Source organism: Podarcis bocagei (genome assembly GCF_964188305.1).
Source record: "Podarcis bocagei genome assembly, chromosome: 14".
Classification (NCBI taxonomy): Eukaryota; Metazoa; Chordata; class Lepidosauria; order Squamata; family Lacertidae; genus Podarcis; species Podarcis bocagei.
Window position 1 is genome coordinate 42,319,659 of NC_138139.1, and position 18,169 is coordinate 42,337,827.

At 46.1% G+C, this 18,169-nt stretch overlaps 1 protein-coding gene across 1 annotated transcript; it reads right to left on the reverse strand.

Moving 5' to 3' along the window:
- Positions 1–2,446: 2,446 nt before the first annotated feature.
- UMOD (uromodulin) lies at positions 2,447–18,169 on the reverse strand. Its single transcript, XM_081170367.1, has 10 exons — positions 18,034–18,169; positions 17,246–17,887; positions 17,023–17,115; positions 13,927–14,129; positions 11,793–11,941; positions 9,415–9,660; positions 8,469–8,631; positions 8,073–8,157; positions 4,306–4,341; positions 2,447–3,922 (listed from the first exon to the last, which is right to left on the reverse strand). The coding sequence occupies exons 1-10, from the start codon at positions 18,113–18,115 to the stop codon at positions 3,852–3,854; spliced, it is 1,770 nt and encodes a 589-aa protein (XP_081026493.1). The 5' UTR covers positions 18,116–18,169; the 3' UTR covers positions 2,447–3,851.

Sequence of the window (18,169 nt, forward strand, 5' to 3'; positions counted from 1 at the left end):
AAATGAATGGGTACAGAAATGCATATTCACGAATAAAGTCAGGGCCAGCCCAATACATTTTGACACCTGAGGCAGACCACAAAATGGCACACCCCTGCCAGAAAAGAAGAAAGAGTGAAGATTTACACTGGGAACAAGCAGTGGTGGCAAGAGAGGGGATCAAATCAACCTTACCTGATGGTTGAACTGGGAAGCAAGTGCCATCATTGGGGGAAAGGGGCCTCCTTTGAATCATGCCTAGCATATGCCGACCCCAGGAGGCCCAACATTTCCTCCCTAGGGGTGGAAGGGGAGCTATTTGCTGAGAGGTACTGTGGGTGGCGCTGTGGGTAAAACCTCAGTGCCTAGGACCTGCCGATCGCATGGTCGGCGGTTCGAATCCCCACGGCGGGGTGAGCTCCTGTTGTTCGGTCCCAGCTCCTGCCCACCTAGTAGTTCGAAAGCACAATTAAGTGCAAGTAGATAAATAGGTACCACTTTATAGCGGGAAGGTAAACGGCGTTTCTGTGTGCTGTTCTGGTGCCGGTTCGCCGGAGCAGCTTCGTCACGCAGGCCACGTGACCCGGAAGTGTCTGCGGACAGTGCTGGCTCCCAGCCTATAGAGTGAGATGAGCGCACAACCCTAGAGTCTGTCAAGACTGGCCCGTACGGGCAGGGGTACCTTTACCTTTACTGTGGAGGCAGCATTGTAGGGTGGGCTACTTAGGATGAGGCTCCAAGGAGCTTGCCACAGCCATCACGGCAACAGCAGAGGGTAAGGCATTCCATGGAAGCTGGATCTGCTTTCCCTGTGAATCCTGCCGCCTGAGGCAGTCACCTCATCTTGCCTTATGGATGGGCCAGCGCTGGGTAATGTGTTCATACATACAACATAAGCTGGTGAAAATAACATAGAAAAATACATTGTATTGGGGGGAGTTGCTTTGCAGAAATGCACCATTCATCAAAATTATGTGTGTAAGGAGAAAATCACACTAAAATGCTGATGAATTTTCAGGAGGATTTTAAAAAAATAACAATACAAGCATGAACTGATGTGAAAATGTGGAGAGCTCCAGTTTTCAGAGTGGTTTACCACCTGATTCCTCTCCCCAGGACTTCTGGGGATTATAGCTCTGTGAGAGGGAAAAGGGGTCTCCTGGCAACTCTCGTCACTCTTAACGAACTACAGCTCCCAGAATTCCTTGGGGGGAAATCACAACTGTTTAGAATGGCAGCATAGTGCTTTGAATGCATGCTGTGACCGTGGCCTGTGACTTGTTGTTATTCATTGTCTTATCCTACAGAAACAGTGGTACATTTGGGCAATTTTTTTGCTGGGGAAAGGTCTCTCTCTTTAAGATTCAGGTAAAAGGCCAGCGATGGCCTTGTTAAACAAGACTGTAGATCATTTGGTATGGTTCTAGCCAGGATAGAAAATTCTGTCCATTTTGGTTCTTCTCGGTTTCTCATTCCACCCCCCCCCCCATTAAGTTCATTTCCCTACTTTCTGCATCAGGTGTTGCTGTTGTTTTTAAAGTCCTCGTGAAATTTCATAGCATCTTAGTGCTAATTTCCTCTAATATTCACATTTTACCCCAATATAATGCATTTCATATATCATTTCCATTAATATATGTATCTTATGCACACTTTCTCTGGATGGCCACATTTTTATACATCTTGTTTGATTGAAGAACTGCACCACAAAATTTCAAAAGTGCAAATTTCAAAAGAGAGCTGTGTTTCCATTCGCACATTGTTTCAGAAACTGAAAATTAGGTAGATATGCATCAAAATCCTAATCAAACTGAGTTCCTCCCCCATCACTAGGCCCCAGTGGGAGCAGGGAGAGCTCCTGTAGTTCTTTGTAGGCTCCATTTATTAGCAAGGAGCATCTGTGAGCCAAGTTTGCAAGTCCAATTGTTTATTGCACTTCATGAAATTAGTGCTGGCACCTGTTTGGAATATGGAATGGGCAATGAAATGAAATAGAAATCAAATGCTAGGCTCAGCTTCTGGCAGATTTCACAGCCGCCACTTAATAAAGGCATATTGCTTTGTCAGGAGTGTTTGAACACACAACATTCCATTGCCTTTCCTGACTAATTGGGATTCTACCTGTGTTAGTCTTGACAAGCAAACAACATTTATTCCAGAAGACATTCAAGGACCACCTGCATCTCAATGAAGTCTTCTTAAAAAAAAAAAAGCTTCATTAATATTCATCTAATGCTTACAGAATGCCAGTATAACAGTTAACCAGGGGGAGCTCAGCTGAGATGCCTGGAGAGTTCTTTGCCTGAGAAAGATGAACCAGCAGTCTTGATGATGCTTAATCAGCAGTTAATATCTTTAACTATGGACCTGAGTCACTTAAAGCTATTTACATATAATTCCTGGCAATATTTCTGCCTCTGCAGGATTCAGCCCTCTCTAACCACCAAAATTGGACTCGATATGCATGTTGTGGGGAAAGTAATTTTTATTTCTGTAAATATTTATTTAGACAGTCTGTATACCATTTAACGGCAGTTGTCTCTAACTGATGCATGAAGAACACAATGAAAATTAAAATGGGTTAAAACGATAACATCAGAATTCAGTTTAAATACATGCAAAAGATTTTTTAAAGTATTCAGTAGGTGGCGGAGGTTCAAAAGGTAGGAGGGACTTGTCTTGCCCTCCGCTGGAAGGGAGTTCTATAAAACAGGGCCCTCAATACTGAATGCACAGATCTGATAGGTACGAGCCATTCATCAGAGCCGTGGGGAATCACTAACAGTGACTCCCCACAAAGACCTCAGTCTTCAGGCATCCTGGACCTTGGAACCAGTGGCATAGCGTGGGTTGTCCGTGCCCGGGGCTATGCGAGGGGGTGGGTGTGAGGGAGCATGCATGCACATTCAACTGCCTAATGGCATCTGCATCACCCAGGAGATCGCAGCCACAGAGATATGAAAAGAGTTGTTCTGTTGTCTGCAGAGGTCTCTTCCTGTTTTGCATGTAGAAGCTGTTTTCAGTGCAGCCCAGTGATGGAAATGCACGGCTATATTGAAGCAGCACTGTGTGTTGGAATTTTGCACCCCTAACAATTTTGCACCCAGGGCAACTACCCCTGTGCCCCCCCACGCTATTAGTGACCCCAGCCTGTTAGTGTAAGGGAAGCTAATGCAAGTGTTTGAGCACCGGAGATATATGCTGAAAGTAGTCTTCCCCCATGAACAGACAATGTGAGAAGGAGGTCTGGCACCAGAGTGAGGCATCTACAGGCAGTTGCTGGGGTCCCAGTGCCTTGGTGGGGCCCAACAAACACTTATGTTGAGTCTCCCGTATTAGGCAGTTAAGTCTGGGATCTAATAAGGCACTGTTTTAATTCCCATAATGACAAAGTTGCTCCAGGGCAGGAGCAAGGAAGTCCATGAGCCACCCTGCAAACTTCTGGTAGCCACTTTGGAGTGATGGTCATGGCTGATGTGACATTGGGCTAGTTTTGTACAGTAGGCTAGTTTCTACATACGCACATCTTGGACCCCAGCGGTGCATTCAATTAGTGGAGCGAGCTACATGCAGCAGTAAGCACAAATAAGATGTTCCAAAGATGAAATAATGGGGTTGAGTATCAGAAGCATGTTCATGGAGAGCGTCATCTGTGGCCTTGGACTGACTAGGAAGGAGTGCAGGAGAAAGACTGGAGCACTCTTGTAATAAATTCATCTAAGAAGAGCACATTAAATTGAACTAGATTTCCATCCCCTCCACCACAGTAAAAGAAAATCAACACACAAGTAGCCCATTACGTTTTCCTCTCTGTTCGACTGAATTCTTCACCAGCTTACTGCTGCTTCAGCAAGGTTTTCTCTCGTTGGCTTTTAAGCAAATGTATGGATGGAGAAGACCAGAACAGCAGACATCAGCACCGTCACCCACGCTCCTTGTAAACCTGATGAGGAAGAATACTCTCATATTCAAGGTATGCAGGTGACAATGATTTCAGACATTTGTTTCATAGAATCGTAGAACTGTAGAGTTGGAAGGAATCCAAAAGGTCATCTAGTTTAAATTCACCTTTCCCTCATAAGATACACAACCTTACAGACCAAGGAGTCTTATATAAAACACAATTTGGGTCTGGTCCCAAATTTGGCAAAACATATCTATTGCATTTGAGAAATGCTACAAAATGTATCCAGATTATTATCATTATGCATGCCTACCCTTAGATTTTTTGAAGCCAGAACAATGCACCCAGATAATAATTTCAAGTTTGCTTTTTTTATTTATTTGGTGGGAACCCACCCATCAGGTAACAAAAAAAGAGCTTACCTTGAGGTGGAGCAGCCCCAGCAAGATGTTCAAAACCTGTACCAGGTGGCAGAAAAGGGTATTTTATTTTATTTTTTATTAGATTTATATACCGCTCTTCATCATATGATCTAAGGGCAGTTTACAGGATAAAAAGGTAAAGGTAAAGGTACCCCTGCCCATACGGGCCAGCCTTGACAGACTCTAGGGTTGTGCGCTCATCTCACTCTAGAGGCCGGGAGCCGGCGCCGTCCGCAGACACTTCCGGGTCACATGGCCAGTGTGACATCGCTGCTCCGGCGAGCCTGCACCAGAGCAGCACACGGAACGCCGTTTACCTTCCCGCTATAAAGTGGAACCTATTTATCTACTTGCCCTTAAGGGTGCTTTCGAACTGCTAGGTGGGCAGGAGCTGGGACCGAAAGACGGGAGCTCACCCCGCTGCAGGGATTCAAACCGCTGACCATACGATCGGCAAGTCCTAGGCACTGTGGTTTTACCCACAGCACCACCCGCTTCCCAGAGTTCACAGGATAAAACCAAGTAAGTAAGTAAAACAAAACAGTTAGTAAGGATCACTGTACATTTTGTACAAACACCTGTTTTATGGAGCCATTTGTTTCTGTCCAAAAGACAGACCCAAATGCAGTTCCCTTCCTTTTGTTTTCCTGGTGAAATTATTCCTCTCTGTTATCATCCTTTCCATTGTTCCTGCCACTCTGGGTTATTAACTAGACCTTTCTGGGTTTTACCACTAAAAGTAATAGAAAGAAAGCAGTGCAGCAATGCATGCTGCATACTAAAAATTTCTGCTTACTGAAGCCGCAGGAGGGACCTATTTGACAGCAGGGTAAGCGAGGCTCCTGGGCTCATCAGTGTGGTGCATTGGGTGGAGTGTTGGACTGTAAACTGGCAGATAGAGATTCTTTTTCTGCTTAGCTGTGAATGGGGATGTTGGAGAATTCCTTGCAAAATGGAAATTGGAATGGAAATTGCCACAATTCAAGTGTTTGCCGAGGTCAGGGACAGAAATCATGCCAGCAAAAATGAGTGGTATGGGTGCCTTTCTTTCTTTTGTTTGGCTGTGAACATTACATAAGCAATTGCCTTTAGAAATTGCACGTCATTTGATAAAGCATACAGTATTTTCTTTCAAAGGCTGGCAGACCAGAATTTGGGGCTAAGCTGTAGCAGAAAAGTTAATGGAGGAGAGACACCAACATTTGGAAAAGTTCATTTGATGGTACATAGTACCTTCTCGTAAATTGTGTGATCCAACAACAAGGTCAGATTCTTCCGCCTCCCCTCTAAAAAAATCTATATGGTTGGATATTATTCCCATGCATGAGGCTTACAAAGTGCTGTTAATTTTTATTGTGAATGTGTAAAATTACCATCAATTTTGTTCCCATTATAATGCTGGAGTTTATGGACAGACACCCAGTTTATGTTCTGTTTTGGTTAGCGTACTATGTTTGTTTTATATTTTATTTGTATATTTTACAAAATTTTAATACATTTATGGGGGAAATGATTACATTGTTTTCTGCATTGTTCCACTGAAATGTGTCAGTGTTAATGACATAAGTATGTTTGTTGCAGTCACTGCAGATGGCAAGTTGAGTAATGTAGGTAGGTTTCAGCGGGAGCTGGACTGTAGCAGCTGCAAAATTTCCAGTGTGATACTGGCCATTTTCTCCCTTTCGTTCCCTTAACCTAACCAACCTCACAGGGTTGTTGTGAGAATAAAGAGAGAGGATCTGGAATGCTGCCCTGAACTTATTGGAGGACAGGCGTCATGGAAAATGACAACTATAACAGGACCAGTGAAGTGCTGCTATTCAGCATTCCAGCTAATCTATTCTATTCCCTCACTCTCATTTATTCCATCATTCACTTAGCATTCCACATCTATTGAGCATCCTTAGTTCCACTGGGCTGTTTGTGGGTTACTCCCTCCATTTAAGATTGCTTTCCTTCTCTTTTAGGGAGGGGTAGACTAGTTAAAGCTATGGTGTTCCCAGTAGTGATGTACTGAAGTGAGAGCTGGACCATAAAGAAGGCTGATCGCCAAAGAATTGATGCTTTTGAATTATGGTGCTGGAGGAGACTCTTGAGAGTCCCATGGACTGCAAGAAGATCAAACCTATCCATTTTGAAGGAAATCAGCCCTGAGTGCTCACTGAAAGGACAGATCGTGAAGCTGAGGCTCCAATACTTTGGCCACCTCATGAGAAGAGAAGACTCCCTGGAAAAGACCCTGATGTTAGGAGAGATGGAGGGCACAAGGAGAAGGGGACGACAGAGGACGAGATGGTTGGACAGTGTTCTCAAAGCTACCAGCATGAGTTTGACCAAACTGCGGGAGGCAGTGGAAGACAGGAGTGCCTGGCGTGCTCTGGTCCATGGGGTTACGAAGAGTCGGACACGACTAAACGACTAAACAACAACAACAACAACAATCATCCCTACAGAGTGTGGGGATGTTGCAACAGCCATACATGCCACTGAGTTACTGTGAGATTTTATGGGGGCTGCTTCGACTGATCAGGTGTTTGATATCTGCCTGAGAGGAGGTGATGGTCTGGAAAAGCCCAAACCTGTCATCAGCATGGCTGATAAACAGAGACACCGTGTGCTTTATTTCCTGGACTTCCTCCACTGAAATCTCAGTCTGACAGTGAAAAATTGCATCTGGCGAAAGAGCATCCTGCATTATCTAAAACATGGGGTGTAGCTCCCTGGTGGGAGATGGCAAAGTGGAGACCCCCCAAGGAGCAGCTATTATCACAAATTCTATGTTCCACCTCTGCTGTCAGAGGGAGTGTGTCAGTTGCCAGGAATAACAATTATGGAGAGGGAGTCCGTTCAGTGCCGGATTTACTACTACTACTACTACTACTACTACTACTACTACTACTACTAAATTTATTTAAACCCCGCCCTCCCCAGCCAAAGCCAGGCTCAGGGCGGCAAACAACAGTAAAAATCACAGTAAAAACATAATGGGGGGGGGGAGCAACCAATTTAAAGAGTTGGGCACGACTAAATGACTAAACAACAACAACAGACACCAGCCCATAGGCATGTGTAATGAGAGCCCGTGGTATACTCAAGCAAACCCAGTGTTTAAAAAACTGGGGATCAATGGAAGCAGACAGAAAGAAATGCAGGCAGAAGAAAAAGGCTGGAATGGATTGGCAGAAGTATAGCCCAGGCAGAAGCTGCCGATCCACTCCAGACTTTTACTTCTGCCTGCACCTGCTCTGTCTCTGTCTCATGGCTCTGTCTCCATCTGAGTTCTGCTCACCACCTTTTGTGCAGCAAGATCTGTGAAGGTGAGGGGCTGCTTCTGTGGCACACAAGCAAGGAGAAGGAGGAGGAACTATCTTGCCCTTGGTCATCCAGATCTGCCCTATCTCTGGTCAGCTTGGCATGGGTCTATTTCTCTGCAGGAAAAATCTTCTATTTGGTTGTTTTGGTTAGCTTTTTGTCATCCTGCCCCCTTCTTCCTTAATTGAAACAAACAAATGCATTTTAAAAGATCCTTGGGTGCACCCCCTAATAAAATGTGCTGCACATTCCTATGCATGAACCTAGCATCCTCCCCAATATGTTTCTTTCTTACATGCAGGGACTTTCCTTGTAAGGAGAAGCATCCAGCAATTCACCTACAAGCTGAAATCTCCAGCCTAGATACAGGTTCAGCACTTTTGCCCTTGTTATTGTATTTGAAACACACACACACACACACACACACACACACACACACACACACACGTCTTTACCTTGGCGGGCAATGGGACCCACATCCAACAAATAGCCCTTTGCGACAGCAGCAGCAGCCTGGCGACTTTCAATTCCTGCGCAGCGCTACAGGAGAGAAATGTGATTTGGTTTCTCAGGAAGGGATGAAATGGATCATCCATTAGTATCAGAGTACATTTGAACCCACTAAGCTACAATTTTGAGGGCACAAGGAGAAGGGGACGACAGAGGATGAGATGGTTGGACAGTGTTCTCAAAGCTACTAGCATGAGTTTGACCAAACTGCGGGAGGCAGTGGAAGACAGAAGTGCCTGGCGTGCTCTGGTCCAGGGGGTCACGAAGAGTCGGACACGACTAAACAACAACAACAACAACAAGAAAAAGCTACAATTTATACTGATGAGCATCAGGCGCACCGGTCTGCATGGTCCAGCGCTAGGGTCGCAGAGGCGAACTTCACAGTGGAGATAAACGAGGTTATGATTCCCAACGAACTTGAACACTTGGAGGGAAAACCGTCCTTGAGCCGAGACTCCATTTTCTGGGACTGTTACACTGGCATCCCGTCTGTTTGGGCAGCTGTAAAACCAGCAAGAACTTTATGTGAGACGAGCCCCACCAGTCCATCTAGAACAGGGGTGGGGAACCTTAGGCCGGGAGGCGGCATGTAGCCCATCAGGCTTCTCCTTCTGCCCCTCAGAACTCTCCCTAGCCACACCCCCTCTTCACTGGCCACACCTCCTTACCGGCCCTGCTTCACACCCTCCTTCAGTGTTTTGCCTGGCTGGACTGTGTCCCTGAACTCCAGTCATGACTCTTGATAATGCCCAGGTGGAGGATAGAGAGGGATGAGGTGCATGGGTCTAAACACTAGCTCAATGCACAAAGGTAAAATTTGCATCTGTTGCCCCACCCACTTTTGTCTCTGTCCCACCCAGGGGGCCCCAGAAGGCTGTTCAGAAGGGAATGTGTCCAGCATCTGTCTCCAGAATGGCTTTCCAGTTGTTTCCAATAACCCCATAACACAGAGACATCAGAAATTCTGTTAGACGCAGAGGGGGAAATTAGACACAGTGGGCATATCCTTTTCCCAGTATCTTCCTAGTTTTGCTTCTTAAAATTAATTTCCGTGCGTCGCTTTTCTTCCACTGAATTTACAAGAGCATTCTGGAGCTTCCCAGACAGGCACTAACCAGCCACATATTTTCAGCTAGGTTGCAGCCTGCCCTTGTATCCCTGATCCCAATCCGGATGCTGCTTCCACTCTAGACTTGATTTCACACACCCCGGAACCCGATCCTGAAACCATGAATGGAAAAGGACAGTCCCTTGATCAAATCCACACGCACACCCTTACTGTACCTGTTTTGAATGATGAAATATTTCAGAGGGTCAGCGGTGTCTTCCGTGGGCGTTGCAAAGCAATTGTCCATCAGCAAGACAAAGCGGCTCACATCCCCACTGGTGACCATGACACCAGCATAGAGCCAGGTCTGAGTTGGCAACACGGCCATTGCTCCCTCATAGGGCGAGGTGTAGTTTTGGTCTCTGTAGAGAGCCATCTTAATTATAAACTGACCTGCTCCTTCAATGCTGATGTTGGTTGAACTGGAAGGTGAAAAAAAGGAAGTAAGAGGGTATTCAGATGTGGGGATTATGAGCATAAGAAGATGCTGTTAGCCCATCTAGTCCAGCATTCTGTTCTCACAGTGGCCAGCCAGATGTCTGAGAGAAACCCACACAGGGTTGCAGCACCATGCTTCCAGTAGCTAGTATTCAGAAGCATTGCTACCTCCCACTGTGGAGAACCAGAAGAGGTATGAAGAGGATGGAGCAGAGGCAGACAAGGCAAAGTGTCTGGAGGCGGTTGGAGGTTGGATGGCGGCTAACAGATTGAGGTTGAATCCTGACAAGACAGAAGTACTGTTTTTGGGGGACAGGAGGCGGGCAGGTGTGGAGGATTCCCTGGTCCTGAATGTGGTAACTGTGCCCCTGAAGGACCAGGTGCACAGCCTGGGAGTCATTTTGGACTCACAGCTGTCCATGGAGGCACAGGTCAAATCTGTGTCCAGGGCAGCTGTTTACCAGCTCCATCTGGTACGCAGGCTGAGACCCTATCTGCCCGCGGACTGTCTCGCCAGAGTGGTGCATGCTCTGGTTATCTCCCGCTTGGATTACTGCAATGCGCTCTACGTGGGGCTACCTTTGAAGGTGACCCGGAAACTACAACTAATCCAGAACGCGGCAGCTAGACTGGTGACTGGGAGCGGCGGCAGAGACCACATAACACCGGTCTTGAAAGACCTACATTGGCTCCCAGTACGTTTCCGAGCACAATTCAAAGTGTTGGTGCTGACCTTTAAAGCCCTAAACGGCCTTGGTCCAGTATATCTGAAGGAGCGTCTCCACCCCCATCATTCTACCCGGACACTGAGGTCCAGCACCGAGGGCCTTCTGGCGGTTCCCTCGCTGTGAGAAGCCAAGTTACAGGGAACCAGGCAGAGGGCCTTCTCGGTAGTGGCGCCCGCCCTGTGGAACGCCCTCCCACCAGATGTCAAAGAGAACAACAATTACCAGGCTTTTAGAAGACATCTGAAGGCAGCCCTGTTTAGGGAAGCTTTTAATGTTTGATGTATTATAGTATTTTAATATTCTTTTGGAAGCCGCCCAGAGTGGCTGGGGAAGCCCAGCCAGATGGGAGGGGTATAAATAATAAATTATTATTATTATAGTATTATTATTATAAATAAGTCTCGGGTTGCTGGGGAAGGACTCAGGGGAGGAGGAGACTTAAAGAGCTGTGGGAAAGCAGCAACCTTCAGTCCTCGCAACTGCCTCGTTGGGGCAAGACCTACTGGGAAGTGATGCTGTGCTCACTAGGCCTGAACTGCTCTGTTTCTTTGAATAAGAGTTAGCTTCATGGACACTTTGTGAGTATTCAATGGTCTAAACCACTGAGCCTCTTGGACTTGCCGATCAGAAGGTTGGCGGTTCAAATCCACACAACAGGGTGAGCTCCCATTGATCTGACCCAGCTCCTGCCAACCTAGCAGTTCAAAAGCAAGCCACTGCAAGTAGATAAACAGGTACCGCTGCGGCGGGAAGGTAAACAGCGTTTCCATGCGCTCTGGTTTCCATTACGGTGTTCCATTGTGCCAGAATCGGTTTAGTCATGTTGGCCACATGACCCGGAAAGCTGTCTGTGGACAAACACCAGCTTCCTCAACCTGAAAGCGAGATGAGCACCACAACCCCATAGTCGCCATTGATGGGACTTAACCATCCAGGGGTCCTTTACCTTTTACCTTTTTTTACCCAACTCCCACCTTGACAGTGATGCCCTTGCAGAACTTAGCAGTGAGGAGGATGAGAACAAAACTACAATTAGTTCGCTCTGTCTGCGATTGCCTCTGGCTCTGCCTGCTCTCTGGGCTCTCTGTGTTCTGCTCTGCCAGTCTTGACGGGCATCTGCCACCACTGAACTAGCTTATAGTACAAAGGTAAAATTTACATTCATTGCTCTGTCCAAGTCTGCCACTGGCCCTTGCCTGCCACTGGCATGTGGCCCCTGGAAGGTTGCCCAGAAGTGAATGTGGACCTCAAGCTGAAGAAGATTTCACACTCTCTGCTTTACAGGCTCTGCTCCCTCACATTACTCTCCAGTGGTTGGAACCCTAAATAGAAATGAAAGTATCATTAGGCAAGATGAACAGCTTTCCTCTTAATAAGTAATGCAGTACCTGACAATGGGCCGGATGGCCGTTCTAAGGCTAGTTTCCATATCCAACGGGTAGGAGCACTGGAAATTAATTTTGATTTCGTTCTCTCTAATGACAGTCCCATCAGCCAGATAGAGTGTGTTGCTATATGTGGCATGGGTTTCATTTTTCTGAAAAGGGGAAATAAAAAGAATTAAAGCAGCTCGTCTCCTGACTTCAGCGCAGTTACATGTGTCCCTGGCTAATTATTTCCAAGTGCACATTTCTAATGTGAAAGAGAGAGGGAAGCTGCTTTCGAGGAAATGGAAACTAGCCCCTTTACTCCCCAGTTTCATAGATGCTCCCTTTTTGTCTCCAGTGGCTGCTTTGGCACCATTGCTTTTAGAAGTATCTCCCTCCTGACCACAAGAGTCTTGTGTCTTGGCTCCCTCCCCAAAACACACTTCATTTTAAGTAAGAAGGAGTTCTTTATTTGAGCAAGTACAGGCTCAGCAGCAGACACAAGACTCAGGAAAGTACAGGGGTTCAGAAGAGCAGGGCAAGGAGTTCAGAACTGGATGGAAGCAACCAAGATGTCCCAACAAGTTGCTATGCTCGCCAAGCTTCTAAAGACAAGACACGCCCTGCTCCCTCACCAGACTTGCTTGCCTTGTGGGAATGTTGGGGTTGGATATGGGTAGGTTTTTCTGCTCCCATTTGCTAAGGTGCCTGGTTCTAGGAGACAAGACTGCACCCTCCTGCTTGAGCTCCTGTTCAGTCACTGCTGACTCCTCTTCTGCCTCCCCTTGTGTTCAAAGCCCTCCCCAACTTCCACTGAGGCTCCACAAGCAGGTCAAGGGAGGGGGAGACCAGTGTCCCGGCTCCTGCCTAGGAAGTGGCTGAAGTCAAGGTGTAAAGGGGAGAGCCCGCTTCCTCTGACCCAGTTTCCCCACCATTCAGTCTGGTCCATTTCTTCTTCCTTCTGCAACAGAGCCTGCCAATCTACAGCTGATCCCAGCAGCGCTGTGGGGCTCACAACCTATAGCCAACCAGGGGTCCTGTAACTGGAATGGTGATGCCATGCTATTGCTACAATGTGAAGTCACTACATGATTATGTGACAAAGTCATTGCAGAGTGAGGTCAGTGCTCCAATTGGCCTTCACTCTAAATCAGGCTTCTTCAACCTCTGCCCTCCAAATGTTTTTGGCCTACAACTCCCATGATCCCTAGCTAGCAGGACCAGTGGTCAGGGATGATGGGAGTTGTAGGCCAAAAACATCTGGGGATCCAAGGTTGAGAAAGGCTGGTAGAGGGTCGGATTGGGACCTGTGAGATGAGGGTTCAAATCCCCAATTGGTCATGAAGGCTCATTGGATGACCTTGGTTCAGTCGCTGCCTCTCAGCCCAACCTACCTAACAGGGTTATTGTTGAGGTTAAATGAGGGGGGGTGAACCATATATACCACCTTGATCTCCGTGGAGAAAAAGGTGGGTAATCAAGGCATTAAATAAATAAAAACTCCATTCCCTTCCTTAACACACAGGGACTATTGTGAAAATTCCTATACATAGTAGCAAATGGGTGTTTGTTACAATATGATTTAATAATGATCAGGATGATAATGTTCCTAAACAGCCTTCTGAAACAGGGTGAACCAGCAATAAAAAAGCTAATGCTATTCTAGGCTGCATCAACAGAAGTCTAGCGTCCACATCAAGGGAACTCATAGTTCCACTGTATTTTGCCTTGGTCAGAGCCCACCTGGAGTCCTGTGTCCTGTTCTGGGCACCACCATTTTAAGAAGGATATTGACAAGCTGGAACGTGTGCAGAGGAGGGTGACCAAGATGATCAAGGGTCTGGAAACTAAGCCTTATGTGGGAGTTGGGCATGTTTAGTCTGGTAAAGAGGAGACTGAGAAGAAAGCAACGGCCATCTTCAAAAAGGGTTAGCTAAAGGGTTGTCACATGGAAGATTGAGCAAGCTTGTTGTCTCCTGCTCTGGAAGGATCTGGGGAGCCGAGGTTGAGGAAGCCTGCTCTAAATTGACTTTATGATGAGAAAATGTAGCTAATCATCTCCTGCCTTAAGTATTTGCAGATATGAGAACCATCTCCAGGAAAGGATCCAGAAAATCCTTCCTGGTGAGGCTTTCCCACTGAATAGAGAACCTACCGTCAACAGCGTTCCACACTGGCCAGCTTGGGTGGGTGTCACCACAGAGACAACTGTTCTGTTCCCCTGCTCTACAAAACCAGCACATCGGTTGTCTCTCAGATGCATGGTTAAATTCTGGAAGCTATTGAGGGTGCACTTTGCCATGGAGACCTTGATTTCATTTGCACCACACTCTAGTTGTGGCTCCAAGTTAGAAGCATCTTAAGAACAAGAACAAATAGTAATTGTAGTGGCAGCAGCTGTTAATATTTACTAAGTACATTCTTTTACTGCTAGATTATTTCCCCCATTTCAAAAGCTCAAAGCAGTTCATATATTGAACCAACAATCTGTTGTAATTATTATTTTACATTCCTAGCTGCAGGAGTGCTGTGTGTGGAATAAGTAGCACAGCAAATGCAGAGGTTTTTTTTGTTTTTACAGTAAACTGTAAGTGTTGTAATTCTGTGGGGCTCAGAGTTCATTCTGGCTAGCTGATAAACCTCTTGCAGTGTCTCCTTTGAAAACAGTGGTGCTTTGATTGACATCAAGTAATCGTGGGAGTTTGGTGAAGCAGAGTTGCATAAAGAAATAGTCTGATAAGACTGACTGTCAAAAGACTCAAGCAACAGACAGTTGCAAACAAAGCCGTTCTGAGCACAAGCCATCCTGGGGGTCATGGGGTTAACAAAATGAAGGGAGGTCTGATACTAACTGGAGATTGAGAGGGAAGGAAGAAATGCCTAAGAAAATAAACAATCTACAGGTAGTTATTTAAGAAGGACTCCGTGAGGGAAGAAAAGGTTGCCTATCACACCCTACTTGTTCAGGTAGCTTTGTTGCTTTACAATTGCAAGTTGCTTTACTCCCAACAATATTATGAAATTTCTGCCCCTGGCGATTAATCCGCAATGGCTCGTTTGCACGTGCCATTTGAATGTTCAATTAAAACAGGGATGGGAAACCTACAGCCTCCCAGATGCTGTTAGATTGGACTTCAACTCCCATCATCTCCAGGCAGCATGGCCAATAGTCAGGGAAGATGGGAACTGTAGTCTAACAACATTTGGATAGTAATATGTTTCCCACCCTTGGTTTAAAAGATGGAAAATCTGGATTTGGGGCAGCCACTGTGATGTTCTTCAGATGTTTGGATTACCTCCCCTATTGTCCCTGGCTATTGGCTATGCCGGCTAGGGATAATGGACATTGTAGTCCACAACATCTAGATGGCATCCGAGATGCTTGCCTGACGCCTTCTTTGCCTACCTTTAGTTGCCAGGCAAAAACATTTCTTTATAACCAGGCCTTTGGCTGATTGAACATGTGGGGGGGTAATGTGATAGGAATTTTATGGTCTTAGATATATGGTAATGTTCATAACCGCATGTACATAGATCAGCACAGGAAGGCCAACCTGGAACCATTTTGATTCCTAAACTGACCAAATGTTTTCTCTGCAAGGTCAAAATGGAAAAGCCTCCCCATTGTCTTTTCCTTCACAAATCCTGTCTTAAAGGTATGTCTGTGTTTGAATAAGGGTGTGAGCCTTATCATTACAAAAGACTGGCCAGGCTCCTCAGGCAATCCAATCAAGTAACCTGCCAGACAGGAAATAAACAAGCGACAGGAGAAAAAACAACATGCAAATGTTCTGTTTTAGACCGCCTTTTCTGTGATGTATCTGAGGGGTGGTCTTAGGTTACACCCCTTCTGTGATGTATGTATAATGTTTCTGGGGGTGGTCTTGATCTACAGGATGGGAATTTCAAAAGTCTTTATAAGCCATTGCACAGCATTTTTGTGGGTCCTCCTCCTTTCCTGCGATTGAGGGGAGCACCCTGTTGCAACAGATCAATAAAGATCGAGCTTACTAGCTGCTTTGCTTCTCAATATTCTCTGGTTGGCCTCTGTTATTTTCTCCTACCAATAGGGAACCTATGTAAGGACTCTATATGGGCTCTTGGATGATACCCCATAAGGGAAAAGGGCATATTTTTATTTACAACACATGCTATAGCCTTTTAAATGTGGGGGGGGGGGAGGGGAAGGGACTTATTGATTTGTTTTTGTTTTATTATGTACGGTATCTTGTGTTCTTATTTTGTATCTTTATGTTGTGAACCACCCTGTGATCTTCGGGTGAAGAGCGGTATACCAATTTAATAAATTCTAAGAATAATAGATAACGTTTGGTACCCCTGATCTGTATATAGTGAGGGGGGGGGAAGTATTTGATCCCCTGCTAAATTTGCCCGTTTGCCCTCTGATGAAGAAATGACCGATCCATAATTCATAATGAGTGAAATAAGTATTTGATCCCCTATCAACCAGCCAGATGTTAGGCTACCTACCTGGTATCTTCACTGTATGTAACGAGCTGAGATTAGAAGCCCCTGCTGTAAGGGAGAGGTCTTACCTGTAATCCCAGCTCGTTACAGTACCTGTACAAAAGACACCTGTCGACAGAAGCAATCAATGACCCAAAACACACGGCCAAGGCAACAAAGGAGTGGCTCAAAAAGAAGCACATTAAGCTCCTGGAGTGGCCTAGCCAGTCTCCAGACCTTAATCCCATCGAAAATCTGTGGAGGGAGCTGAAGGTTGGAGGAGCTGCACATCAGCCTCAAAATCTTACTGACTTGGAGAGGATCTGCAAAGAGGAGTGGGACAAAATACCTCCTGAGATGTGTGCAAACCTGGTGGCCACCTACAAGAAACATCTGACCTCTGTAATTGCCAGCAAGGGTTTTGCCACCAAGTACTAAGTCATCTTTTGGAAAGGGATCAAATACTTATTTCACTCATTTTAATGCACATCAATCTGTGACTTAGGTCTTCTGGGTTTCTGGGGTTTTTCCTGTTGTTATTCTGTCTCTCACAGCTACAATAAACCTACCATTAAAATTATGGACTGGTCACTTCTTCAGCAGAGGGCAAAAGGGCAAATTTAGTAGGGGATCAAATACTTTCCCCCCTCACTGTAAATGAGCCCTTGCATGCCAGTGGGCGATGTCACGACTGTCCTAGGGTAGTATCAATCATTCCTCCTTTCTTGCTCCAATGCTCTTTCATCTTGGTCCTTCCCAGCCATGATACCCTCAATGCACCTACCAGAACTGCAGGCACAGACCCATTCCCCACTGATCAGCTTGCACTCTTCTTCTGCATTGCATCCGTGGCATGGGCTCCCTACGTATGCAGGATCTGGAAGATTGCATTGATGAAACACAAAGTGGATCGTGATTCACAGGTAATGCAAATGCAATAAATTAAAAAATAGATCACTCTTTTCCCAATGCAAAACTTTTCTCCAAAACAATTCCAAGCAACATACCTGTGCAATAAGTCAAGGAACAAGCTGGTGTCCCTTGAAACTGATAGACGTAATAACCACCCACGCAAGCTTTAATTTGTACAGGGATAGACCAGTGACAACAGTTACCACTCCAGTCGGCGCAGGCGGTACGGGTTACTATTTCATCATTACGGGTGGGGTGCAATCCATTTAGCCACATGGGTGCATCAGTGTTACATCTATTGATCGGCACGCAAGATTCTGGCATGCGCTCTCCTCCACTGCCTACAAATCGATACCACCCTTTTTTATCACTGTCACAGTTATTTCCATCCCCGTAGGAGGTGCTTCGCCAGGGTTGATCTAGAACCGTGTGGCTCGAACATGGATCGGAGCAGGAATGGGGTCCGTTGAGTCCCACACATTCTTCAGCAAAGCCAGCAGGTTTGCAATGGAAGCCATCTCCACTGTAACCCTCGGGACAGGAGCAGGAATAGTTGCCGTGGGTGTTAATACAGGTTGCTAAGGAATGGCAATGATTTAGACCACGGCTGGAACACTCGTCCACGTCGGAGCAAGTGGCCCCGTCTCCAGTGAACCCATCTTGACAGATGCATTGGCGGAGATCTCCATTCTCCTCACAGGTGGCATTTGGGTGGCAGTCTGAACACCGTACTGTAGCTAGTGAAATAGAATAAAAACGGGGAAATGGCTTTAGCTTAGCAGTAGAGCACATGCTTTCTGTGCAGAAGGTCTCAGGTTCAATCGCCAGGTTCAATCACAACAGCAAAAAGTATCTCGTTAAAACAGGACATTTGTCTCCTTACCGTTCACCAGCCTCGTCGTCTGTGCAAAGATGGAACATCTGAGACTGACTAAGAACAAGAGCAGATTAAATGGATGCTTCATACTTAGCTGTAAAAGGAAAAGCGCCGATACCCAAGAACACAGGGCAACAGATAG